The sequence below is a fragment of the Heloderma suspectum genome, chromosome 3, assembly GCF_057233095.1.
Source record: "Heloderma suspectum isolate Gila_16-S chromosome 3, 16-S_ref, whole genome shotgun sequence".
NCBI lineage: Eukaryota > Metazoa > Chordata > Lepidosauria > Squamata > Helodermatidae > Heloderma > Heloderma suspectum.
In genome coordinates, this window is record NC_139460.1 from 249,324,834 (window position 1) to 249,352,605 (window position 27,772).

The window sequence follows — 27,772 nt, forward strand, 5'->3', positions numbered from 1 at the left end:
CTTGTTCCATCAAGATGATAACTGCAAATACAGTCCATAGCAAACGCTGGTGTTGAAATGCTTCATCTTTACTCCTGCCCCGGTATTCACTCTCTCACACATAGTCCCTCTTAAGATACACCCTACTTTTACTGTCTACATTCTTCTTCTCAAAAACACAGGGCTTCACTCCAGAAGCTTTGTAGTCGGCTCTACATGTAACCTGCTCTCTGCACCTATTCATGCATGCTGCCTCTCCTCCTACTACCATTCATGAAGAATTGCAGATACTTTCTTCTTAATATATTCCAGGCAAATAGTTTTTTTCCTCGAGAGCAAGATTCTTCACACTGTAGCAAATCATCCCATCTCCTTCATTATGTTGGAACTGACATCAAGTCATAGAGCAGTGGGGGGAGGGAATGTCGTTCTGTTGTTCCACAGGTATCATCACCTATTCACAGTCCAAACCCTCTCTTCTTAAAGCATGTGCTCTGAGGGTGGAACAGAGCTACAAGTTTGGAGAAACACAGGGCTGTCATCAAAAACAGCCTTTGCATGTTGAGTTCTCCCCTCAGTAATATGTAGCAAAACGTACCTGATGTCATCAAGGTATTCCTTTCTCCACCCTTTCTGTGCCAGCAAATGATGTGGAGTAAACAAATTACACTGTAACGGCATCAGAGGGCTCTTCAGACACCCCCCCCCTCCATATGCCCACTCAATGTATGGGAGCAGGACCAAGCTTGCTGGTCCAGCACTTGTGCATTCAGCAGAATGTGGGGAAGTACAGTCTCTACATATATACAGGTATATGCATGTAGACCAGGCATGGGAAATGTGTGGCCTTCCATATGTTATTGGACTGCACTCCATCAGCCCTTGGTAGTTAAAAGACACATTCTACAGGACTGGAAGGACAAGGTATCCGCCTCAACCACACAATGGGCTGAGGATCTCACAGCTCTTGCCTCCTTTGAAAGAGTATATTACCAGTGACAGCTTTGCCCTGACAAACATTCTGACACATGGTCAGCATACTTCAGCCTTTATAAGTAACTTTGATGGGAGTCATTTTAAAAGGATTTGAATTTTGTATTGTAATAATGTTTTTATTGTATATGTATATGTCTATACATACCTATGGTTTTCTTTGTTATTTCTTAATTTTTACATCATTTATGTATTTATATTATGTGTTTGAGTTTGGTTATATTTTAAAATGTAAAAGTTAAATAAAAATTATCAATATTTTTTTTTAAAAGAAAAGATACAGACACATCTATTACACACTGCACTGATGGTCACTCCAGTTGAGCAACACAATAAAAACCTTTCAAAATGGCCAAAACAAGACAAAAGAAAAACACCCTTTCCATCAACCCTAGCATAGCCAGTAGTGAGGGCTGAGAAGAGATGCAGTCCAACACAATCTAGAGGGCCACACGCTCCCCATCTCTGCTCTGAAGGTGAACCGACAGCATGTACAGCTGTACGTGTGTAATGGCCTCTTCACACATTTTGCTGAATGCACAGAGGGCAGGGCAGGGCTGGTAGAGATACCAACATCAGGCCTGGAACCAGCAGATCAGGCCTGCTTTCCCCTCAACACATTTGGGATGAACATATGCACAGAACTCTGCACACGGGGCAGTGGTGGCCTGAAAGGGAGGGCAGTCAACTCCATGCTGCAGAAGGCAACGTGTACCCACTCAGTGGGTGCCCGAATCCTAGGCAAGCAACACTATGTCTCCACAGACACCTGCATGGGGAAAGTCCCCTTCTGGCACCCAGCCCAGGGCTATGTTTTACTGCATGTCCTTGATCGGAAGAGGAAGTAGGTGGAGGGAGACTTGAGGAGATGCAGCCATTTTGAGCAGCAGTCCCATTTTTCTCATAACAAATAGTTCTGCCAAGTGGCTGTTTTTTGGTGTTGGCAACAGAGCTCTAGCCATGCAGAGAACTCTACTTTCCTGTCTACAAGATTTAATATTTACATAGTGCCTGAAGAATGGCATAGCCCCTTTGATTGAGAAAAGCTTCTGCCAAATGACAACTGAAAGAAGGAAGGACAAAAGTTACCCTAAATTACAAGTTGTTTGTGTGTGTGTTTTTTAAGTCTCACATTATTTGTTTACAAGTCCTTATTTAAAATAAACAAATTTCAGAATCTTTCAAATTCATTATTAAGGAAATTGGCACACTATTCTATGTAAAGGAAAGCATCAAACAAAAGGCCTTTGTTTTACTTCAGGACAGACTGGTTTTGTCTCAATGTCAAATCTTTGATGAGACATGAAAAGCTATTGAATGCCCGGAAAAGGTGAGGTGAGCATTCAGTAAAGATGCCTAAGAGGATTTGCATTATCTGTAAGCAGCACTTATTGCTCTCACACATTATAAGGGATGAGGTTTGTGTGTGTGAGGGCGTGCAAGTGTTAGATACACAGGATTTTTCTACACAAGGTTTTTATTGTGTGTTCATCATTCCTCTTTCACAGTTATTTACTGGAGCTTTAGACAAGTTGTGACTCTCCAGTTTCACTTCTGTTTTTTAAGACCACTTCCTTAGGGGGTTGTGGAGTGGGAAAATGCAGTATTTTTTTCATCCTGAAACAAAGTGCAAATCCCCACTAGTGTGATTGTGTTATTTCACTATACTACAGCACCACCTAGAGGTTATGTAGCAGAAAGTATGGAAAGGCAGGAAAGGAGAAGCTCTTTGTTTAGAGATCTGATCTTAATTCTGCAACAAAGTAGATACTGCAGGTTAACAGTCTTATTTTTAAAAAGCTCACAGAGTTGCTGACAGCTTCCAAAAGAAGTCATGTAAACTATTCTGCTGCAGCTGATTTTACTCAAACAAATATATTTATTATTTCCATATTTATCCTGCAGTTTATACAAAAATAATAATTAAAAAATCTAAAAGTGGTTAACAGCAGAACATATATTTTGCCTTACCTCCAGTGAGTTATACCTATATCCCTGAAAAGAATGGCGAACTTACCTATCTGTTCCAATAAGGTAGAAATCCCTGTTCTCTGTTCTGATGGTCATCACTTCTGTAGGCTGGCATTTAAACATCTTCTTCACAACTGTCATTTTCTCAATGTCTCCTATGCCAATTTCTATTTCTGAATGCCTGTTACATAAATATATGAAAGATGTACAAAATTGGTGTGGATAATCCATTTACAAGTTTAGTAAGTAATTTCTCTATAATTTTAAAAGACATTCTTACAAATGAGGATAGGATGTCTGTAATGCATTTAATTTTAAAACAATTGTTTTGCTCTTACACTATCCAGGATTGGCAAGGCAAGTGCAAAAGCAGCAACTAATTTAGATTAAGGGCTACTTCTCTGTCCCAAATCTCTATCCTGCTCCACAAATTCAAACAACGCAGTGGGGAATGATATACACTTACACTTCATTTTAAAACAAGGCAGAGTCTAGTTAGTGGTCCTTAAAGTATAAAACAATTATTTATAATAAATTAGTTATTCTTTAAGGTGCCACAAGACTGTCATTCTTGCTACAACATGGACTAATGTGTTATCTTCTCTGGAAATGTTAAACTGCATTATGTCCATCTGTTGCAGCATCACTATCAACCATGGCTGGTTCTCCAGATTCTATTTCCTAACTTCTCTGTGCTTAGTTCTTTAATCAATACATTTAATTGGGAACTGCAGTTGATTTCACTCACTTGCCTAGTACGATGGTTGGGTTCACCCATGTGCTGGACTGCTTGGTAGAAACACCCTACCCTGGTTGTTGGGGAGTTTGAAGGAGGCTCTGGAAAGGGAATCTATTCCTGCTCCACCTATAAAAGCCATAAGCCTGTTTTCTCACATGGGCAGGCTAACGAATATTAAAAATACATATGAGTGGTGGCGGTGCTACCTCTGAGGAATATAGACAGACTTGCAGGCTGTCCTACCTCATAGGGTTGGAAGTGGGGCTGTGCACCGCTTCAGCCCAAAGCCCAAATAACAAGTTGAAGCGGGCTGTTTTGGAGGTACCTCTGTGAGGTATGTGGCAGAGCAGAATAGCAAGAAAGCACCCCGGAGCGAAGCAGCTTGTATATGAAGTGCCTCGTCCAACTCGGCGATTCTTTCTGAGCAACCCAGGCAGCCTGGCGCCAACAGTATCAACTTCAGAAGTTCTGCAAAGGGAGGAGGAGGAGGAGGGAGGGAGGGAGCTTTGGCAAATGGAAACTCTAGTTGCCAAATCCGGGCTGAACGTAACCCAGAAATCTCCAATCAGAGACAGTGGTGGAGGATGGGGAAGATTGAATAACTGGAGAAGAACGGCTGCGTTTCAGAGACAGAGATCATTCTGGTGGTGTTACGTAGGGATATGAGAAGTGAGAAAGGGCTCCCCCCGCTCCGCTCGCCAGTTCCTCTGCCGCAATCGCCATGTTCTTAAAAAACCTTTTAAAAAGTCTATGTGCACATAGACTTATATGCAAACGGCAGGAGGAGGAGGTGAGGCATACGTCCCTGCCACTTGCTACCTGTCTCTTCTTCATAAGCATGAGACAGCTAGCAGTCCTTGGGGGCGTTTTCACCAGTGATTTATCCCCTCAATTGACAAGGCACAGCGCCCCTTCGTAATAGAGATCCTGAGGGTTAAAATGGGGGCTGGTTTCTGTCTTTGTGTTGGAAGAAAGTAAAACAAGGCTCCATGAAATCAAAAAGGGATCCTCATGATTTCATATGGTTTTTAAAGGGGAGACTCCCCAAACCACCATCCAATCACAGAGCACATCTGCCTCCATGGACTGAAGTAGAAAAATCATGGATCTGCCACTTGTGAGCACAGCCATGGCACAAAAACAGGGATCCGAGGCAGGGTTCCTCTTGATTTCATATGATTTTTCACATCATTTGAAGTGAAGCAGAAGATCTGGGATCTGCTGGGAAGCAGCAGATCTGTGATTTTTAGTGTGCATACTTTGACAAAGGTGAGTTCTGTGCTTTGATGGGGGGGTTGGGCAGGGGGGGGGACCCAGTGTAAGAATTCAGAGGAATTGGGCATCTTATCCATGGCTTTATAACAGGATGGTGGTGCCATGAAGCCCCCAAATCTATGCTTTTTGTCACTCAATCTGTGGGCACAGATGTGCTCTGTGATATGATGGTGTTTGGCGATATCTTTCTTGTAAAAATCATGAGCATCCCTAAGGATCCCTGCCTCGAATCCAATTTTTTCCACCATGGCTACACCCATGAGTGACAGATCCATGACTTTTCTGCTTTAGTCCAAGGAAGCAGATGTGCTTTGTGATTGGATGGTGGTTTTGTGGGTCTCCCCTTTAAAAATCATATGAAATCAGGAGGATTCCTTTTTGAGTTTTTGGATCCTCATTTTACCTAGTCCCCTTTGTGTTTATTCCTCTCTTTCCCAGCACAAGCATATGTCTGTCTACTCAGAAGTAACTGCCATTGTGCTCAATGAGTCTTGCTCCTGAAATGCAGCTGCATCTGGACTTTGAGGGGAAAGGAGAAGTGGGGGAGAGGGAAGCCTCTCTTATTGGTTGAGCAGCCCCTGCCAGTCAGATGATGTTCACTCCAACCCCCACCCCCAACCAGGAAGTATGTTCTGTGAAGTGATTTTTATTGGTGCGGAAAACCCGCTTGTGGAGCCCTGCATGGACCACATTGCTGCAAAGCTGATTCCTTTTAAAATTAAAATCCAGCACTCTTCCATTAGCTTCTCCTTCTGTTGTCATGGAAACACGGCCATGGACAGCCAAGCAGGGGCAACACTGAGAGGTATAGCTTTTTGCTTTGAGAGTTTTTGTGGAAAAACTCAAAGTTCAACTGCACCTAGCACAAAGAGTACTGGGATGAACTGCCTGAAATTTGGCAGGTGGGATCCCCTCCATATCAGCAGAGAGGTCCCCACATTTCATGTATTTATCATGAAAACTGAAAAAGTTATGGCCATTTGTGTTTTCCCATGCAAGCCAATGGGATACCGCCAAAATCGAGTAGTCCGGATATCCAAATTTCACTTTGGATCTGGAACCGAATCGAAGCAGAGGGGATCCAAATTGGTCCAAGTTGAAGTGGGGCTGATTAGGAGGGTCTGAAGTGGCATCTGAAGCAAATCAGGGGGTCTGTGCACAGCCCTAGTTGGAAGTACAGACATAATGGTTTATCACAGCCTCATTCAGCAGAATGAGCCAGAGGGTCTGCAAAGGTAGCTTAACTGGCATACCAGAGTTTGAAGGAAGTGAAGTAACTATACGTTACCATTTTAATAGGGATGTTGGAGAATTCCGCCACGGACTCCAGTGAGGCTGGATTCTTTAGAATCTGGCCCCCAGAGTCCGTGGTGGAACGGGGCAATCCCCCCTGCCACCCTGCGGAATCCCTCCAGGACGGAGCCTACCTGGCTCCAGCGGCGGCTCCAGCAGCGGCTCCGGGTTGTCTTCCAGCCACTGCCAGGCTGTGGCTGCAAATGGCGGCTGCTACGCCGGCCACCATTTGCATCCCTGCCAAGCCGTGATAGGCTACATAAGTATCTATGTAGCCTATCATGGCAAAAGGCAGCGATGCAAATGGCGTAGCAGCCGCCATTTGCATCCCTGAGGTAGCTGTGATAGGCTATGTAGATACTTACATAGCCTATCACGTCTTGGCAGGGACGCAAATGGCGGCCAGCGTAGTGGCCATTTGCGGCCGCAGCCAGAAGTCCGTCTGTAGCCGGCCCTGGCCGGTGGCTCCGCGGCCTTGCCACAGAGCGGAGCCAGCCAGGCAGGATTCCGGGGGGAGGGACGGATCACCTCCCCACCTCCACGGATGCCCTGAGCGGAGCAAGGGAAGGGATTCATACATCCCTACATTTTAAGGGGGGTGGGGAGCTCTGTAACTCCATTAAGTTCAGAGTCTAAAATTACTGAACTGCACCATGGAGTCTATCATATAATCTAATTCAAAATGCACAGAAAAGACTGTGTTTCCACCAGCGATTTACTCCAACCTGGCTGCGTGGTGAGGTCTCTGTTTCCATGATGTCGTGGCCATTCAGCACCAGCCCTGAATTTTAACGCAGAAAACTGCTTCTTCTGAGACTGGTTATAGTCCAACTTTTCCAGCTTACTTCGGCTCCATTACTGTCCTGTTTCCACAACTGCACTGGGTTCAGTATCATAGTCCTGCACATAGGGATATGTAGCCCAGCCTTTGTGGGTGTGTCACTCTGACCTCAGTGACCCAACCCCTTCCCTCCTTGTTTTCCAGAAGTTTCATCGCTGTTTTGGAGCAGGATGCTGAGGGACCCACTTTTAAAACATCATTGAAAATAAGTACCAGAACATGGCCCATGACCCCAGTCAAGGGGTGTTTTCTCCCATTGTGCTGAATGAGGCTTGCCCTCTCAGTGACCACAGAAATAACAGAGAAGCCCCTCAATTGACACAGCAGATATCAAAGCCCAATTCCTTAAATGCAATTAAGCGTGATCTCAAGGCTTTGGTCCATTGCCTTAGGACGTAACTCCCTCACAGCTACCTTATAGAGATCCTGTGCGTTAAAATGGGGGCTGGTTTCGGTCTCGTTCTGAGCCATTAGTGTCTCCTCAGAAGCAACTTCCAATGAGGCTTGCTGAGATTCCCCCTCAACTGAAATGGCACAATTTAAAGCCCAATTCCTTAAGTGCGATTAAGCGACCAAGTGCAATCTCGAGGCTCCGATGAATTGCCTTAGGAAGAAAGTACTTCACAGCTTCGTTATAGATATCCTACGGGTTACAATGAGGGCTGGTTTCTGCCTTTGTATTTACTGTTCTCTTTCCCACAACAAAACCATTAGTGGCTCCTCAGAAGTAACTCCCATTGTGCTGAATGAGGCTTGGCTTTGAATGCCCACATCAGAACTTACAGAGTTTTCCACTCAATTGAAATTATGCACTTTTAAGCGCAATTCCTTAAGTGCGATTAAGTGATCAAGCGGGATCTCGAGGCTTTGAATAATTGCCTTAGGAAGAAAGTGCTTCACAGCTTCTTATAGATATCCTGTGGGTTACAATGGGGGCAGGTTTCTGTCTTTGCGTTTACTGCTCTCTTTCCCACGACAAACCCATTACTGTCTGGTCAGAAGTAACTCCCACTGAAGACAATGAGGTCCTCTGGCTTAAAATGGGGGCTGGTTTCCCTCTTTGTGTTCTCCTCCCCTCCTTTCCCAGCACAAGCATATGTGTGTCTACTTGGAAGTAACTCCCATTGTGCTCAATGAGGCTTGCTCCTGAAATGCAGGTGCTTCTGGACTTTCAGGGAAAAGAAGAAAGATGGGGGAGAGGGGGGAAACTTCTCTTCACAGCAAAGCTGATTTCTTTTTAAAAATCCGGTACCCCTCCATTAGCTTTTCCTTCCGTTGTCCTGGAAACTAGGGATGCACGAAAGTCACTTACCTGGTCTCGCTATTTGCGTTGTCCTTATTTTCGCCGTAGTCTACGTAAATCTTTACGTAGACTACAGGGACCAAATAAGGAACGCGAATGGCGGCTCCCTATGGGGGCCGCCATTAGCCGTACGCGCTTTTTTTTTTTCCAAGTCACCCGTGATAGGCTACGTGACGATTAACGTAGCCTATCATGGCTGACTTTGCAAATCTAGCCGTGATAGGCTATGTTAATCGTTACATAGCCTATCACAGGGGCGTTTTTTTTTTTTAACTTTTCTTGTAATGGCGGCAGCGGCGGCAGCCGGTCGAAAGACCGGCTGCCGCCCCCGCCCCTGACGAAGACTTGCCGAACTGCCGCCGGGACCCGCCGCTGGGAGGGACATTCGTGAAAGGTAAGTCCTGTCCCGGGGGGGTGGCGGAGAATTTCTCCCCGAACAACCTTCGGAGGACCGAATGTGTTGGCACTCGGCCCCCGAAGTTTCGGGGAGAAATTCTCCCCCATCACTACTGGAAACACAGTCAAGGAGGTGGGAACACTGACCAGACCCAACCCGGACTCCACTTGGACTCGACTCAGCCATCAGGAAAATAATTCGATTAGCGCTCAGTGGAAACAGCACAGAGCCCCAGGCTATAGAGGTGATAAGCCAGGTCTTTAAGGATTGTGGAAAGAGGAAAAGGAGAAGATGCAACTGAGGAAACTTCGCAACAAAGTTGCAAACAAAGTGAAGCTGATAGCGTGGAAACACACCCCAAAGGAACTTGGAACAGAACTTATTTTTAGACAATGGGGTGGGGTGGGGGAGGAAAGGCATTTCAAACAGTCTGTAACTGGATTAAAAGAAACTTTTAGTAGACATTATCAGATACTTACTCATTAATTTCAATGTAGCCCTTCATTTGCTGGCCTTTAAGATACTTCAGGACATAACCAGTTTCCCCAAACTTGGAAAGGATAAAATATCTCTTTTTCCAGGAAATCTACAAAAAGAAATCAATGTTTTTGTGTCTTAGTAAAACACATTAGAAAGAACAGATCATTGTTACTATGGCATAGCTGAAGAATGGCTAGCATTGTGCCAACTATACCTGATTGGTGAAAAGATGGAATGGTGGTGATTTTATGAAGAAACCATGCTTGCAAACGCCTTCGTGATTATAATTTCCTGACAAAGACAAATCAGTAACATCATTCCATTTTTTAAAAAAGATGGAGCTGTTTTCATAAGAAAACGAATGTTCCCCCCACCCCTGCAAAAACAAACAAACAAAAACATAGTCAAGTCAAGGAGGGATGAAATCCAATGGAATTCTACAAAAAAAATCAATGATATTTTTCTCTATTTAGGGGTTAAATACTAAATATTCTTCTGGCTGTTTCTAGTGTAGCTGGTCCAGTCTGAAAATATCTTGGGTAGATTTTGTGCCATTTCTATTTTAGAAATATGTGACAAGATGGTAGTTGGGTGGTTGGTAGGTAGGTGGGTATGGGCTCATTCTGAATTATTTTGCAAAGTAAACAATCCAAGAACTGCACCTCCCATTATGTGATCTCCATCTTGCTACACATTTATGACTAAACATGGCAAAAAATCTATTCCAAGTTAGAAAGACTCTGAAGCCATCCATTTTTACAAGGGAAAGGTGCCTCATTGACCCCAATTTGGGTATTCAATACAATGTTTTGTGTTTTTAAAATACACATTTATAAGTCGAAAGTGGGGTTGATGAACCAAGTAGTCAACGTTAAACAATGCAGTGGTCATGTCCTCTTAGCAAGGCAAAGACACACCACTGCAGATATCAGAACTGCAGTGGTCGCCATTCTCTCTGCATTCAGGAAGGGGATCAAGACACATCTTTCTAACTTGGCTTTTACAACTGTTTTATGGGGTGAAGGTTGTTTTTAATGTTTCACTATGTTTTTATTTGATTATGGTTTTTACGTTCTGATCTTTATGTACATTGCCTTGGCTGGCTTCAGAAAGAAGGTATAGAAATGCAGTCCATCAGTCAGTCAATCAATATCAGGGCCTAAAACTGAACTCAAGCATGCAGGAGTAGGCAACTGGCATCCATAGTAACGTTGATCTTTTAACTTTTCCTTTCCATCTTCCTTTCCATAGGTTACTGTAAGCCTCACAAGAGTATGTAAAGGGGCTGTGAGAACACCCAGGGCTAGTTTCACTCCCTTGATGATGTCCCACCCACACTGGCAATGCTCCTGAGCCAATGCATGGTGTGTGTGTGTGGAACATATTGATGGTGTGTGTGGAGCATATTGATGAATCAGACCCGCAGCTTAATCTGAGCCAAACCCAGCTAAGGCCTCTTCCCTAAGACATGTGCAGGAACAGAAAAGTGCATGTTGAGGGGGCATTTTCTACATCACCGGGCAGCAACAGCACATTAAACCAAGGACTAAGAGACAACGCTTTAGGTGTCAAGGTCTGAATTCCAGACTGTCTTAAGACTTGAACATCCTTGTCCAAATATGCAGTCTGTGCCACGGTTTGAGAAGTGGACATGGACAAGCAGCCAACCTAGAAAAGAGTGGGAATATAGCATGCTCCTTGCTGCGAATAGTCTGCTAATTTTAATCAGAGGCTCATAGGGGTTGAATTCATCTACAAATCAAACAAAACAAAGGTGTATGTTGATCAGGATCAAACATGAAAATGCTATGGAATCAGCTATCTGGCAATACCCATGAGATTCAGTCTTGTACCCATGCTGATTGTTCTCGGAGAAGCCATTTTGATTGTTACGTCAACCTGGTAAAAATATACAAAGAGTGGGGGTTAAAGACCATTTTGGCTCATGCTGAATACCTGTTTCCCAGTGCCACTCAGGACTTGCCTTTTCAGCTAACATATATAAACAGAAACTGTAACCAAGCAACAGTTTATGATAACTAATATTTGTCAATGCTCATAATACTAACCAAATACTAACATGTAGAATGTGCTCATGTGCCAAACATAAACAAAAAGCACAATTTTCTCCTAAAGGAACCAATTAATAAATAACATTAAAAACAGCAATATTTTTTTTCTACAGCACTGTCTTTCCACAAGAACAATTGCTACTTTGAAAGTTTTGCATAACACAAGAAAATTCAGTTATACATTAATAGATTATAATGAAATGCACCCCAAATCTGATGAATAATTAACTATACCAGTAATAGATTTTGGAAAAGGAGGAGAGGCAGGGACTGATATGCTGCTTAGAATATATTTTTAATGCAGGATTGAGTCTCTAGGGGAGCAATCCTATGGTCCCTGGGCGAGTGTCCCAAGGACCATAGGATTGTTCAGAGTCCCCTTTCCAAGGTCGGAGATAGCACTCTGACCTCGGAAGGGGGAGTCAGATGTGTGACCAGGTAGCCTGGAAAGAACCGTGCCGGCTGCCCTCCAAGGTCAGAAAAATGATGGCAGAAGTGGAGAAAAGGGGGCGTTCCAGTGGGTGGGTAGGAGAGGAGACCAGAGAGGCCGGGATATGAAGTATCCTGAGCCTCCACCAGCCTCCTTCCCTCCCTCTCTGAAGTGCCCTTGCTAGATAGGCTGAAAAGCCTGTCTAGTGAAATCTGCTGAGCAGGAAGCTGGGGAGGTGAAGATCACCTCCGCTGCTCCTCCCACCCTGCACTGGATAATTGGACATCTCTGAGTTCAGGGGCTTTCGATCACTGAGGGAATGATTGATAGGACTGCACCCATTGGTTTCAGCTACATTGGTATATTATAGATACGGAGTCTGCATATTAATAGATTTCAGATGTGATCTTAAACTGCATCCATACCTGAACAAGATGTTTTGTACATTCACATCCAGAGGATGACAATGACAGCAGACGGACCTATCTAAAAATAAAACAGTATATTATAAGGAAAATATGTAACACTGCAGGCTTTTAAGAAGGCCTTGAAAACATATTATTTTACCATGGCCTTCTCTTCATATGAAGGCTGTTGCTGTTGTTGTTGGTTTTATTCTTGGTTTTATTGTGTTTGTTTTTATCGCTTTTAATATTTTAATATTTTAACAGTTTTTATGTATTTTCTTGCTGTGAGCTGCCTTGGAGGGCTTCTGCCTTGAAAGGCAGCCAATAAATTTTTAAATAAATAAAATAAACTAGTAATTATTGAACAATTTCTTTTTGCCAGCTTTAATTCAAACAATGAACATATCAAATCTGATCTAAAAGACATGGAGATAGAAAGCTTGGAAAGATGATACCTGAAAAATAATTTTCTCAACAAGGATTTTTTAAATTGTTATTTATATTATATTTTAGAATGATAATTGTGTTTGGCAATATTTCAAGCAAACTCCAGAGTGAAGCTGGTTCAAAAACTGAGTCAGTTCTGTAAACAATAGAAAAACGATGAAAGTCAGTAAGATGTTAGCAATAAATAGTGATCTAGCCTTTGCTTCTTTTTCTTTAGTACACTGCTTTCAGTTTAGAGTAGTTCCCAATGTCTTAAGGTGAAACCCTGTATTAGATCCCAACACACAGCCTGCTTCCCCATGTCCCTTTCATGACTTCTAAGACCAACCAAGAGCATCCTCTTAGAACGATCATCTATGGACAAGAAGCCAGGGTTCCTAGCTGGCTTTGAAACCTCTCTTAGCAGAGACATTAAGACATTAGCATGCTAAGGTATTCAGTGTCATAGGTGAGTCCCATTTAGTAAATTAAGCCATCCACATATTGCATTTATGCTGCCACCACATTTGTCTGTCCTTCAGTATTTATTGTACACTACAGTGAACTTTGAACTTGGCCTATTTTTAATTCACTAATTGACTTTTGCCTTGTACCTTTTGTTGTGAATTTTTGGTTATGGTTTGTAAACTACCTTATTGTTATAGCATTGACATTTTTGTGTAGAATTTGCAGCTCTTTCCTGATCTCTTTTTTCTCTTTGATTCAATGGGTCATGACATTGTCTCTCTAGCTTGACCTTAATACACAGGGATTCAAACCTAGACTTTTAAGAGCTAAGCATTCAAAGCTCTCTGATGGATAAATCTGTTTCACTTTCTCCCGCATTTTTTTTTTAACTCAAGCTCTTTCCACAATTTATGAAGAAATTTGCAAATTTGGGTAAGTTTCTATCAAAAAACAAACTAATTTTTCACTCATCTGTACTTTCCACATGCCAGATATGAGTTCAGAATTAGTATGGAGACACTCTGGCAATGCCAATACTAGCCACAAGCCCATGACTCAAGGACAAAATAGACACTGCTTTAAATCCATACATCTCCCCCCCCCATTTTTACTCTAGAGTAGATTCAGGGGAGCTGATTCAGATCAGGGCCCTAGTGTGTATGTGTCTGTGGAGGGGATAGGGGGCTTCAGTCCTTTCTCCCACTAGGGACGTGATCCATATTGGGGCCCTGTGCCTACTCTAGGGTAAAAATGAAAAAAGAAGAAGATATCACTACTAGATATGGATTTAAAATAACGACTGTTTTGGCCCTCAAGTTTCTTTTGAAACTCTAAAGTTCTGTAAGCACTTCTGGGATTACTATGCCCATTAATTGCACCAATTTACTGTCTTCCCCTCAACTTCTGTTCCTATAACAAGTATAGTTATACTTTCATGACTTCTCATCGCCCAACCTTATCCTGCCTGCTGGACAAGGACTTTCTCACAAATACTACTGAGGCATAGCCCCAAGACTGGCGTCAAAGGTTGGTAGAACCTCAGAAAGGGACCCACGGACTTGCACCTCCTCCTCATCCTTGCCACCTGCTTATTCAGCTGCCTCTCTCTCTGGCCCAGACAATGGTGGTGGAGAGAAGGAGGAGCAGTAGATATCACTGCCAGCTTGCTCACTGGCTCTCTCTCTCTCTGGCAAGCAAGCAGGTGGAAGCAATAATAAGGAAAAGGAGGAGCAGCAGCAGCTGGTGACGATGGCAGTGAGAAAGTAGACCAAGTAAGCCCCCTTGAGTGTCTTCTCCAAGGGCCCTCAAAACCCTGAACCCAGCACTGCATAGCCCTCTTACTTCTAAGTAATTAGTGTCAGCTATCTATTATCATTAGCTCTTCAGTCAAAATGCTTCCAAATTGTTCAGCTGATTTGTACCAAAGTGGCAGCTGAAAGTTGATTGATTGTACTCTGGGTGGTGTAGAATTCACTAAAAACATAATACAAATATTAAAAGAAACACAAAAAACAGAGCAGAATAAAATCAAGATAAAACCATTCCAGCACATAAAACGAAATTAAAAACAGGAGCAGAATAAAGTGCTGTAAACGCTAAAAACAGTTCTTAAGATATCTGAGTGAATAAAAAGGTGCCGAAAAGACCATAAAGTAGGTGCCAGGTGAGCCTCTTTGGGGAGAGCATTCCACAATGTGTCACCACCACTGAAAAGGCCCTCTCTCACAGCCCCCACCTTGATTCATTTGGCAGGGCCACCTAGAGGAGGGACTCCGACAATGATCGGGGTGGGTAGGAGGCGTTCCGTCAGGTAACCTGGTCCCAAGTCATTTAGAGTGCAATCCTGTGGGGATAGGCGGCCGCCTCTGAACTCTGAACGCTGAACTCGGAGGCAGCCACCTATCCAATTCAGGGCAGGAAAAGTACAGAGGAGATTGTCCCCTCCATACTTCAGCCGTCCCACCTTTATGGCCACACAGCCAATTTGGGTTGTCTAGCTGAGGGAGGCAGAGGCGGAGCGGGGGAGGTGGCTGCTGGACGACACATAGGATGTGTTGTACTGGCATTTTCACCTTCCCCACCCTGGAACGCCCCTTGGAATACCCTGTTTTCACCACTCCATGCTCCTGTTCTGAGCGCGGAGCATGGGGCTGTTCCAAGCTGCCTGCGAGGCAGTGCGCGGGGGGGAAGGTTGGTTCTCCAGGAACCCACATATCCTGTGGCCGTCTACCCGCTGATTAGCGGCCATAGGATTGCTCCCTTAGAGTTTTAAAGATCAAAACCAACACTTTGAATTGGGTCCAGAAGCAGACTAGCAGCCATTGCACATGGAGAAGTACTGGCATAATATCATCACATCAGCCAGTCCCAGCTGACTGCACATAAACAATACTTCTGTTTAATTTAACCTGCACCTTAGGATTCTACTGTATTAATGCCATTTGGCTGACTTCTTCATCTGACTTGCTTAGACACCCCTGATTGTGCTTTCAAAGTAGGTTAAGCAAAGCATCAAGCGAGAAAAAGTTGGTTGCGATATTACAGGGCAAGGAGGAGATTTTATGAGAGGATAAAGATAATTCATCACCCTGAAAACCCTTTGATAGTTTTACTTTATGGAAGTAGTAGCCAGATTCCAGGACAATGATGAGGAACACCTGGGCATCCAATTAATGGAGAATGGAGTAGTTTACCATGTTGGTACATCTCCCTCGCAAACAAATGCAATTTCAGGAGCAATAGACCATATGTATGCAATATATTTCAGGAGCAATAAACTAAGATGCCCTGAAAAACCAAAAGAACTGGGGGGGGGGGGACCACAGGAAGAAATCCAGCAGCAGTGGAAAAATGCACTGGAGAAAACCAAACCAAACACCCAAAACCCAACCAGGGAGACATAACAGTGCCTCCAGCCCAACACTTCAGTCCAGTCTAGTCATCAAAACTCTGGACAAAATGCATACAAAACATCTCAGTTTGGAGATCAGTGGCCATATTTTGTGCCATATGCACAAAAGCAGGTAGAGTTATATTTCAGCAACATTCAGGCCATTTTGGTGGATAGGAACCACACAGATCATGAAGGAACTCACATGGGGCAGGAACAGAAGGACTGAGCTGTATGTATATAACCTTACTAAGACACGATCATGAGATTGCAAGAATGGAAAAGGGAGGGGCCATAGCTTAGTGTGATAGAGCACATGCTTTGCATGCAGAAGGTCCCAGGTTCAATCCCTGGCTTCTCCAGGTAAGGTAAGGTAGGATTCCTGCCCCAAACCCTGGAGAGCTGCTGCCAGTCAGTGTCAACAATACTGGGCTAGATGGGCCAGTGGTCTGACTCAGTATAAGGCAGCTCCCTATGTTCCTATCAAACAACTTCTTTTATGAATTTATATTCTGCTGTTGTAGGTAATGATTAGAAAAGTATTTGTTTTGTTTTCAAAACTTATGTCAAGAGCAACATGTTTGAAAAATCAAGTGCTTTTATTATCTACAGGGCCCTAAACAACATATGTGAGCCTGCAACAAACTTTTAGCCTACTAATATCCTCTAAATGGAAGTTAAAATCCTTGTGACTGTTCCTTGAATCTAAATACTGATGTATATATTTAAGTCTCAGTTTAATAAATATTAATGCCGATATTTCCCCAGCTAATTTATCTCTTGTTCTTGCAACTGCTAGCAAAACTGAGGTGCATTTGAATCCTTTGTTTGCGGCAACAGTGGGAGCAGGGAGAGATGCAAATGGATTAATCCTTTCCCCTTTGCCATTTTATAAATCTAAACTCTCTCTCTCTCTCTCTCTCTCTCTCTCTCACACACACACACACACACACTGACTGCTCTTTGTCCATGGGGGAAAATACAGGTAACAGTTTTTAAGATGATATCACTATGGCTGAGAAATAAACTTGAACCTGATATACCTTTGCTACCTGCTCCCTACCTCCCTCCCTTTAGTTGAAGTTTCACTCCTCATATTCTTAACCAACCGCACTAAAACTAGCAAAGCTGCTGTGTGGTTTACATTATTTGTGAACTAATTCTTAGCCGAGTCACTTCTCTTTTTGGAAAGCAAGTTTGAAGGCAGTCTCTCTTCCCTGAAAACCAAAGATTTGCTTCCCACTTCCTGCTTTTTTTGGAACAAATACATTGGAACACTGTAGATTCAGGTGTTACCTAAATATCTTGGTTTCAGCTTTGTCTGGATACCTTATTTTAATTCCCTTGGGATTCAAGCAACATGCATTCAGTTTTACTTAAGATTTTATTTTGTCATCATGTTGAAAGATTGGCAATACATTGCTCTTTATGTTACAGTCCTCTGTCTCCTATTGACCATCACATTTGCTTCCAAGTTACATTTCAGTCACAAGAATATAACATGCATCTGTCCAAAACTTCTCTTCTAAAGAGAATGCATCTTTTCAGGCCAAAGCACATATTACTTTAAAGACGTAACTAGCAGCTACGTCTTTTTGTCATTTTTGAATAAAGGGCCCCTGATCTGGATTGGGACCCTAGCATGGGGGATAGGGGGCTTTAACCGTTCCCCCTTCTGTAGGCCCGATCTAGATCAGCTCTCCCGCAGCCCCATGTCTGCAATTTCGATTTCAAAATAGTGATCGATTTGCTTTATGGATCACTATTTTGCAATACAAATTGTAAGTGCAGGGGCCTAGATTGGGCCCATAGCAAGGGGGAAAGGGTTAAAATCCCCTACCTACCATATTAGGGTCACCATCTGTATTGGGTCCCCTGCACTTACACTAGAGTAAAAATTCTAGCTATGACTTTAAAGTAATGTCTACTTTGGGTCTTAATACAGTGAACACCTATGATTCTGCAACCATAATGAAGGCATGGAACAAAATAACAACGTAATTTATGGCATATTCAAAATCTCCAAATAAATATTTAAACAACTAAGGAAAGGACACAAAATTTCTACATTACATCTTGGGTCTCGGCAGCTACATACCTTGGGCTGGATCCAGATTTAGGTTTATGCAACTGGGCTAGTGGACTTCTCCATACCCAGCTCCCCACAACAGCCACGCCAGCCTCCTGAAAATGCTACATGCAGGGTTGCCCCTCCCCCCGCTAAATGGGGTGAGCTGTGGTATGTGTGTGTAGAGGGGGATCCCCTAAAATTGAGTGGAGGTACCTCTTGTCAATGAAAACTAGTTTCTCGACCCAACCCCTTACCTTCTGATAAATTGGCAAAGTCTTCAGAACTACACACAAACCGATGTCACATTCAATACTGTTTTTGGTTATGCAGCATAATAAATATTAAGAGTAAGATATTCTATTGTTTTATTGTATTTTAATTTTGGTGTGATTTGTTTTACTCATGCCCTTTGTACTCCACCCTGGTATCCTTGAGGATGGAGGGTGTCTAAAAATACTTTTAACAAACAAGAAAACATCCAAATTTGAAGGAATGCCATGATATGCATACAGATGCACTTATAATAGGGACTGTAGTCACCTGTGAAATATCAGTTTACTATAAGAACATGGCAGTGGGCAGGGAAGGGGGGACATTTAATCACAATATGGTTTTTCATGCACAGATTTTATTTAATGGAATAAAAAGCTTTTAAATAGCACAACTATTACTCATGTTAAAAATGGTAATTCTGTGACTCTCCTTGGTATGTTTGCAGAATTTTAAATAGGATTTTAGCTTAGCCTCTACCAAGCCACTTATGCATTTTAATTAAAGAAAGCTGCAGGACAAAATTAAATGGTATATGCTAACTTCAACTCTAAATAAACATGAAAGTCTGTAGGGATACTTACAGGACCAGGGTGTTTGCCATGCTGGAGATCAACAATGTCCAGCCACATCTACGATGCATTCCCTGAGCACTGGATCGCTTAGTTTAATACTGAGTATACAGTAAGTTCCTCCTTATACCAGTCCGCTAACCACAGCTGCTGCTAACCACAGCAGTCTGCTAACCACAGCACCACTATGAGTCATAAGGAAATACCCATTTATTTTCTTGAGGGAAAATCTGCACACTTACTATCAAGTTGAAAGATGTTTAGAATGGGGAAACACAGGAGATGGCAGCTTGTGGTTAATGTGCATTTGACCAGTCTTGGTACATACACATAATAATAACAAGAATACAATCGTCATACATTGATGGATCTAGGATTTGAGCATTTTGTTTCCTCATTTTGTTTTCTCCTTACAATCACTATGTTTTTGTTAAACATGGATCCAACATCTGACTTTACTACAGTTCTCTGAAATACACCAGAGAAAAGAAATAGGGTAAAGTAGTGTGTGATTTTGAATTATAATTCCAACAGCAAAAAATCTGTGCATTATACTGATGCAGTTATCCCACACCAGGTTGTTTAAAGAGCAGAACAGAGTACTATATGAGACTTATACACAAGTAACAAAAAAGCCCCAGTGTGCTTTCTTAAGTGGGACATTCCAAAGTAAACAAGAATTCAGCGAATGGGATTTTTCAGCTGTCCATCATCAATTAGGCCGTGATCCTATACACAATTTCCTGGAAGTAAGCCCCACTGAACTCATTAGGACTGAGTTCTGAGAAGGCATGTATAGGATTGCACTGTTCAGTTAGTCAATACTTACAAGAACATGAACATAAGAATATAAGAAAAGCCATGCTGGATTATACCAAGAGTCCATCTAGTCCAACATTCTGTTCACACAGTGGACAACCTGTTCTGACAAGAAACCCATGAGTGCAACAGCACCCTCCTCACCCTGTGCCACAGCAACTTGTGTACATAGGCATCCAGCAACGGGTGTACATAGGCATACTGCCTCTGATACTGGAGGCTGCATATCACCATCAGGACTAGTACCCATTGATAGCTTTATCCTCCATGAATTGGTCTAATCTCCTTCTAAACCCATCCAAAGTGATGGCCATCAATACCTCTTGTGGAAGTGAATTCCGTATGTACTATGTGAAGAAGCCCATCCTTTTATCTGTCCTGAATCTTCCACCAGTTTCATGGGATGACCTTGGCTTCCAATACGTGGGAGAAAAATGTCTCCCTATCCACTTTCTCTGCACCATGCATAGTTTTGTACACCTCTATCATGTCTCCCCTTACTCACCTTTTTTCTAAGTTTACTGGTCAAGATGTTGTAACCTTTTCTCATAGGGAAGTTACTCCAGCCCCTTGATTGTTTTAGTTTCCCTTTTCTGCACTTTTTCCAGTTCTATAATATCCTTTTTAGGTACACTGACCAGAACTGTACACAGTATTCCAAGTGTGGTCTCAGTATAGATTTGTATAAAGGGAGTATGATCTTGGCAATTTTATTTTTGATTCCTTTCCTAATTATGCATAACATGGACTTGCCATTTTCACAGCAGCTGCACACTAGGTACACAGCTCGATGAAAATGTGAACCACAACCCCAAGATTTCTTTCTTCATCAGTCATTTGCCATTCTGATGCCCATTCTCCCAGTCTGGAGAGATCCTTTTGGAGCTCTTCAAAATTCCTTTTTAACCACCCCAAATAATTTGGTGTCATCAGCAAACTTAGCCACCTCACTGTCACACCTAATTCCAGATAATTTATAAATAGGTTGAAAATCACTGGTCCCAATACAATTCCCTGTGGGACTCTACTCTTACATCCTTCCATCGGGAGAAGTTTCAATTTATTCCTCCTCTCTATTTCCTGTTCTCTAACCAGTTACTGATACAGAAGAGAACCTCTCCTCTTATTCCATGACTATGTTTACTCAGTCTTTGGTGAGGGACTTTGTCAAAAGCCTTTTGGAAGTCCAAGTAAACATGTTTATTGACCACATTTATTGACTTTCAAAGAGCTCTGAAAGGTTAGTGAGATATGACTTACCTTTGCAGAAGCCTTGTTGCTTCTTTTTCAGCAGGGCTTATCCTTCTATATGCCTACTAATTTTATATTTAATAACACTTTCAACCAACATACCCAGAACAGACATTAAGGTGGCTGGCCTGTAATTTCTTGGATCCCTTTTTAAAAATTGATGTTACATTGGCCATTCTCCAGTCCTCTGGTACAGAGGCTGATGTTAAAAAAACATATTTTTGTTTGAAAATCAGCAGTTTTACATTTTATTTCTTTAAGAACTCTAGGATGGAGTCTAGCGAAAATCACCCAGGATGGAGGACGGGAAGACAAAGATCACCTCTGTCGCTCCTCCTGCTCTGCCAGCTTCAGCTCAGGAGGGCACAGGAAACTTGGAAGCCTCCAAGTTCAGGAGATTCTTAGTGGAAAGTGTGCAATTGATAGGATTGCACCCTTAATCTATTTGCCTCTCTCCTCCAGCTTTTACTTCACAGCAGGATTTGGTAATGGCTACTAACCTTCGGTGACAAACACATGGAAGACAGTTTTATCTTTGCGTATTAGCAAAATAGAACACATGATTGGGAGGGCTGTTGCTGGCTGGTTTGATCCAGAATTCTGGCTTAAGATAGACCTTTGGTCTGATCCAGCTCTTCTTATGTATTACTACAATTGGTAAATCCAAGATGACAAATATCCTTCCTGAGCACAGTAGGAAGACCAAACAAATCGGAAAGCAAGCCCGTTTAAAAGAAAACACATCAGAACACATCTTGTAAGAGGTTAATTCAACATTTGAGGCAGCATTCTATAATGTTGCTATGGTCTTGCCGATTGTGTTGTGCTACTGGTAGTCTCTGCTAGTGCAACAGGAAGCTAGCACATCCTTAGGCTACTCCCAAAACAAAGCATTTCCACCAGTTTTCCTTCACTTAAGGATCCACTGTTGCGCTAGCGGTGACTCTAGCTAATGTGCTGCCAACGTAGGATACCGCCTCTGGAATAGATACTTTTGTTCGTTGCTGTAGAACAGCAGAGGACCACCTGCTATTCCTGTGAATGCACAGTGGTCATGCCCTTCCTCCAACAACACAGATAAAAAATAAACTAGCAGATTTGCTAAGAAAATTACCTTTATTTGTTTCATTATGTTTTCCCAGATAATTCACTAACATGTCTTTGAAAAAAAAATAGATATTTTATGTTGCCTTGTCATAATCATAAAACATGTAATATACAGATCAGCTATATTTGCACCAATTATATATAGATATCTCCATTCTAATTTTCTTCCCTGAAGAACAAATAGGGTTTACATATCACCATTGTATGTTAACAGTTGATTTACCTTAGTAGTTAAAGTTAGCTGAAGTTCCCATTTTATAAGGAGAATGGGAACTATAGAGGTTTTGCAATGCAATGGAAAATATCTTACTAAATCTGCATGTAATTGGGCAGATGTGCAAGGTCCAAAGTATTCAAGTTCTTTAGTGCCAAAAATAATTTCATGAGTAATTGAGAATATTTCATTACTGTTCGCAAGACAAATTTCCCACCGATGTTCTGCTATAAAAATTTACTCTTTCTCCTGAAAAGAAATCTTTGTCCAGATAGATTCAGCAATCACATCTTTCTCAATACATATTTTCCACTGCATGGTGAGTTGCACTGCAGTCATCACTATACACTGGATCCTACTGCTATATTTTTGAATCATGCCAAAAAGCATGGCAGCTATGCTGTCACAGAGTTCATAGTGCACTGGATTTCTTAAGACACTGACATTCCATCGGGATTCCCTCTTGCAGTACTAAAACAAATTCTTACTTGATGTAATTAGGGATAGATCAGTATTTCACATTTCAGCAGCTTTTCTATATTGTAATGAAGCTGAAAATTACATAAAATGTAGCCTTCTGAGTGGTAGTTTTGATTAATATAAAACCAACTTTGCATGTGTAGCTAGAATTTGTGGCCCAAATTTACTTCAAACAGTCACAGCCCTAAAACACCAAGAAAGAGATTCTGTATATGAAACAAATGTTGGTGAGGGGAATATACACATCTGTGTCCAGTATATACCCATAGTGTTGTATGTACTACAGATATGTTATAAGAACTAGAAATGCAACCATTACACAACACTGGTTGTAAATTGACAAAAAAGGAACCAACCATTGTCACCAGAAAATAACATCCCATGTAAGAGAAATTGGCTTGTGTGGTTAAGACGCATGGTTCTTTCTGTGTTCCAGTGAATGTACAAACACTGATTACGCAATGTCTAATCATGGAGAATGGGTGGATTTACCAGGCTGATGACATCTGAAGGAAAGAACTGGGATTCTCCAGCAGTAATAAATAACTGCAAGGAAGTAGACTCTCACCATTTTCTTAGGGTGGAATCCAGTTAGGTCATTCTGCTGATGGAACTGCTTCTGTCAGCAGAACTGGGAGGAGGGATGATTCCCCCTCTGCTCTGCAGTCCCCTGGACACCTCCAAAATCTGCTCCAGAGGGTTGGGGAACCCTCTGGAGCAGTTCTTTGGAGGGTGCAGGTGAGGAAGAGACAGTCCCATAGCATGAGCGGACTTCGCCTTTAGTTTTACTTTTTGCTTTGTGGAATCATTGTGCTTTGAGCAGATTGTCAACCTATAATCATTTACTGTTCTGAGCCACACTGTATAACATACTTTTTCTATCAAACTGCTATTGTGCTGAATAGATTGTGCACTGCACTTACTGTTCAGTGATCTCAAAATAAGACTTGAGCAGTTTTTCCATGTTGGATAAAAAGAAACAGCTCAGTATTTACTAAGTTTTATAAGAACAGTTTTCCTTTGCCTCTGTACGAAAGGGTAAGGAAAACAGAAACTGAGGGATTCCCAACAGGAATGGCTAAATGAGTTATTGTCAATGGCTTGGATAGTGACTTTGTCATGCTTAGAGTAATTCCACTGAAATCAGTGGTAACTTAGTCATAACAAACCTAGGCCTCATTGATCTCAATGGGCACGTTCTAAGCATGAGCAAGCCTCAATTCAACCCATTTGCTTTTGACTCACAGCAAGACTGAGCAAAGTATGTTGAATGGCATGATGTTGTCCACCATTTCTTTAATCACTGAAAACTCCAGCAGATCTTGGTGACCTCCTCCCATCTCTCCCTTGCAGATACTAGTGGAGATATCTGAGAACTAAATAACATTATTTCCATGCAGTAATGCACAGCTGGAAACAAAATAAAAGTAGATAATATTGGAAAATTATGAGATATTTCCATGAGAAGGAAAAACGATTCCAGGCAAGTTCAAGTAAGAGAGATATTAACACTATTCCTTCCAGTGTGGACAGAAACAAAGATCAGAAGCATTTACCAACATATGCATGCACATACCTTCTGGCGCTATCTTGGAAAGATTTATAACAATCAACTGAGATAATCTTGGTATTGTAAGAATCAGAAGAATCATTTATTCTTGAAGCTCTAGATCCAGAGTTGTCTTTTGCATTGAAAAGCTTTGATTTAAAAGTTTAGCATTGTACTACAAAATGTAATGCACTATATATTCCAAGTTTGCTGTAGAGGGGGGGAAGTAAGGCACTGTTGGTATCTGCCCATACAGATGAGATTTCAGATGTACAGTTCTTTCGTTAGCATGGAGACCACACAAGGAACCTGCTTCTTCTTGTTGAAGCGTGGGTCATTGCACTGCGATTCATAGTTTCTAGCTACCTTGTAGTTAACCCTTGTCAAAATCTGCAGGATCTCCAACTCTTTGCCAGACTCATTCAGCACTGAGCAAAGAGACTGCACAAACCAGGAGCCTTGCCCTGGATTCCTCCAGGAATAATAACCTATAAATAAGAACAACAGATACAGTTTTCCTTATTGGCATGAAGGGTGAACGACAGAAGTTTAAAACATATGACAAATGTGGTCACAAACTAAGGGATATGAAGGAGAGGATCAAACCTGAGGCTAGAGGTTTTAATTGCAGCCATTCACATTGTTAAAGAGGCAAGTCACCTCTTCAAAAAGCATTTTACTGATTCAAGAGCATAAATGTTCGCAGGGGAAACTCTGCATGTAATCCTCCTCTCTAAGCGTACTGAATTTACTTTACTGTAAATCCAGTACACTTTACTGGATTGTGGCAAGTGGAATTATTCTGGGATGAGGCATCATTATTATGGAGAAAAGGAGTTAAAGCATTTGGGGCTTTTTTAGCTTAGAAAATAAGTACCATGTGCGTGTATGTGGGGGGATGACATGAGAGAGATTTATAGAGGTATGAATGGTATTTTGAGAATAAGTTTACTCTCAAAATGGTAGAGCTCTGCCTCATCCAATGAACTTCATCAGCGGTAGGTTCAGGACAAACAAAATTCATTCCAAAAACATGTAATTAACTTGCGGAATGCATTGCCACAAGATGATGTTGCAGTGGCCATTAGTATTGATAGCTTGAAAGCAGACTGGACAAATTAATAGATGACAGCTCTATTAATGGTTATTAGCCCTGACAACTAAGAACAGAGCCTCCATTTTGACAACAATAGGAGATGGCTCCACAAGGTCCTGTTTTTGATGTTCCCAAGTGCCTCTGGTTGGCCACTGCTGGAAACAGTACTGGAAGCACCTTTGGTCTGATCAGTCAAGGACATTGTGCATTTATATTTTTAAATACCCATTAGTCCTTTTCAGGCATTTGGGACCGACAAGAAGGGGTTCTTTAGAATGTGTTGGCTAGTCCCACCTCTTGGATGCCAATGTATGTGATGGCTACACACCCAGGCCAGTGTTTGACTGGCATCAGTCTGAATGGGTCCTAGACATCTAGGGATGTACATGGTAGGGCCCCCTCCACGGGAAATGAAACTTTGATCATCCACGGTGTGCCTGAATAGGGCTATTTAAAAAAAAAAAATGCATATTTAGGTTCCATTTTAAAAGTATATTAATTACTGTTTGGATTTTTTAAGATTTTACCCATTAGTTGAAATAGAAAAAGGAAAAGAAAACAAATAAATAAAAGGAGATATATACAGTAAATGCCTAATGCAATGCTTCACCTTTGCAAGACTGGCTTAAAATTCAATGTAAATAGAGTATGTTTCCCCATTAAGTGGCATTCCATTTTTTAAATTTTAGTTTTCAAATGCCTATATTTGCCCCAATAAATTTACACTTGATGTTACTCTTGCTCATCTGTATGTCAAGTTGTCACCTTTTCCAATCATACCTGGCACAGTAGAATATGCATATAAAAAATCAGCTTCCACTGGAATCTTGTATTGTGGATTGGCATCCATTTCCAGAGTGTCATTTGAAGAACCTGAATCAGTCTGAATCCCATCGTCAAGTGTGGAACCTCGACATGCCTGAAATCGTAATATTAAATAGTGGGCAAAATAGTTCTCATATGCAAAAATCACAAACATTTTACAGGAGTTATGGCACTTCAGGATAATTCTTAAGGTTGCAAATTAAGCACTGTAAATTAAGTATTATACATTAATTACCTATACTCGGATTAGCACTGAAGTTCAGTAACGAGAGCCCTATTTAAAATATACAAGTCCAAGGGCTGTAGCTTAAATATTTCAGTTGCATTTCATTTGTAAGAATATGCAGAGAGGCCAAGCCATAGCTGGTGGGCATGTTATTCATTATTTATAAAGTACCTAATATTGCGCTTACAGAGACATATTTTTTGTTGTGGAATATCCATCCCCCCACACCTGAGGTCATCCAAATTGCATAATATCTGAGAAAAAATGGAGAGTTATGAAGTAACAGAGGTGTGGAGAACCAAAGTTGCACCACTGCGGCATGGCTATTACACTGGATATATGAAGCTGTCTTATACCTAGGGAAGTACAGTTTTGTTTCACGTATTGTCAGGCATTTTTCATTCCATCGTCCGCTCATTGATGGAATTGGATTTTTTAACCAAATTTTCGTTCTACTTGCGCTAATTTGTATTATCAGTAATTCATATTAGTGCAAGTGCTCATAAGCGCTAATGTGCATTAGTTAATGCAACTTAGCCCAATTCCCCCTGCCCCCAAAGTGAAAACTCGGTCCACAAGTCCATGCGGCTCTGAAAAAGCTGGCCTGCTACGGAATTTGCAGGTCACATTCATAGAAATCCGAACGCATTTGAATCTGTTGTGGATTTCTCTGGCATCCCTACTTATACCGAATCAGATTATTGGTCCATCTAGCCTAATATTGGTTATTCTGAATGGCTTTGCCACCATCCTGCTATGCTAGTGAAACTGGGCACAGCTCAACTACTTTTGATAAGCCTCTCTCGTACTACAGGATGATAAAGCATCATAGCGCCAACTATGGGCACTACTAGCACTACAGAAGAGCCAATGGAGTGCAGGTCAGGCTTCAACTTCCATTGATGTCAGTCTTCCCCAGCCTGGTGCTCTCCATGTTTTGGACTACAACTCTCAGTATCCCTGACTATTGGCCACGCTGGCTGGGGCTGATAGGATTTAAAGTCTAAAACATCTAGATGGTACCAGGTTTGGGAGGCTGATTTACATAATTGCTATTAGGGCTGTGCAGGGATCCCCCAATCTGCCTTGGGGGCTGCTACAGGGCTTCCAAGGTGGGCATGATTCGCTTTGAGGGCCCCCCAACCTGCTTTGGCCTCTGGAGCTGAAGCGGGATTCAGATGGCCAAATCCCACTTCCCCCCTGCTGCACCACGTGAGCTCCCAGCTCCTTACCTGGGCCCTTGGGACATATGCTGGCAGCCAACTTCTTGTTTCAGGGAGTCACTGCCACTGCCACTGGCAACAGGAAAATGACTGCCTGCGTGTGTT

The 27,772-nt window shown here is 42.1% G+C and overlaps 2 protein-coding genes across 10 annotated transcripts in view; both read right to left on the reverse strand.

Annotated features, from left to right (window-relative positions):
• Positions 1-24,416, reverse strand: part of PLEKHS1 (pleckstrin homology domain containing S1) — a 48,227-nt gene extending 23,811 nt beyond the window's left edge. For 4 of the 8 annotated variants that reach the window (XR_014789488.1, XR_014789489.1, XM_084846173.1 and 1 more), the window contains exons 1-6: positions 18,890-24,286; positions 12,199-12,259; positions 11,125-11,170; positions 9,486-9,562; positions 9,271-9,377; positions 2,990-3,124 (exon numbers count right to left, since the gene is read on the reverse strand). Coding sequence is in view for 6 of the 8 variants with exons in the window: in XM_084846173.1 (XP_084702299.1) it covers positions 2,990-3,124; positions 9,271-9,377; positions 9,486-9,562; positions 11,125-11,152 (347 nt within the window). In the remaining 2 variants the exon portion in view is untranslated. Of the gene's footprint in view, positions 1-2,989; positions 3,125-9,270; positions 9,378-9,485; positions 9,563-11,103; positions 11,171-12,198; positions 12,260-12,635; positions 24,287-24,324 lie in introns of those variants that run through there. The other 4 variants (XM_084846169.1, XM_084846174.1, XM_084846170.1 and 1 more) reach the window with 3 other exon arrangements.
• CASP7 (caspase 7) overlaps positions 24,379-27,772 on the reverse strand; it is a 31,315-nt gene continuing 27,921 nt past the window's right edge. For both annotated transcript variants that reach the window (XM_084846176.1, XM_084846177.1), the window contains 2 exons: positions 26,174-26,312; positions 24,379-24,785 (listed from right to left, as the gene is read on the reverse strand). In XM_084846176.1, the coding sequence (XP_084702302.1) occupies positions 24,562-24,785; positions 26,174-26,312 (363 nt within the window). In that variant the 3' untranslated portion in view covers positions 24,379-24,561. The remainder of the gene's footprint in view (positions 24,786-26,173; positions 26,313-27,772) is intronic.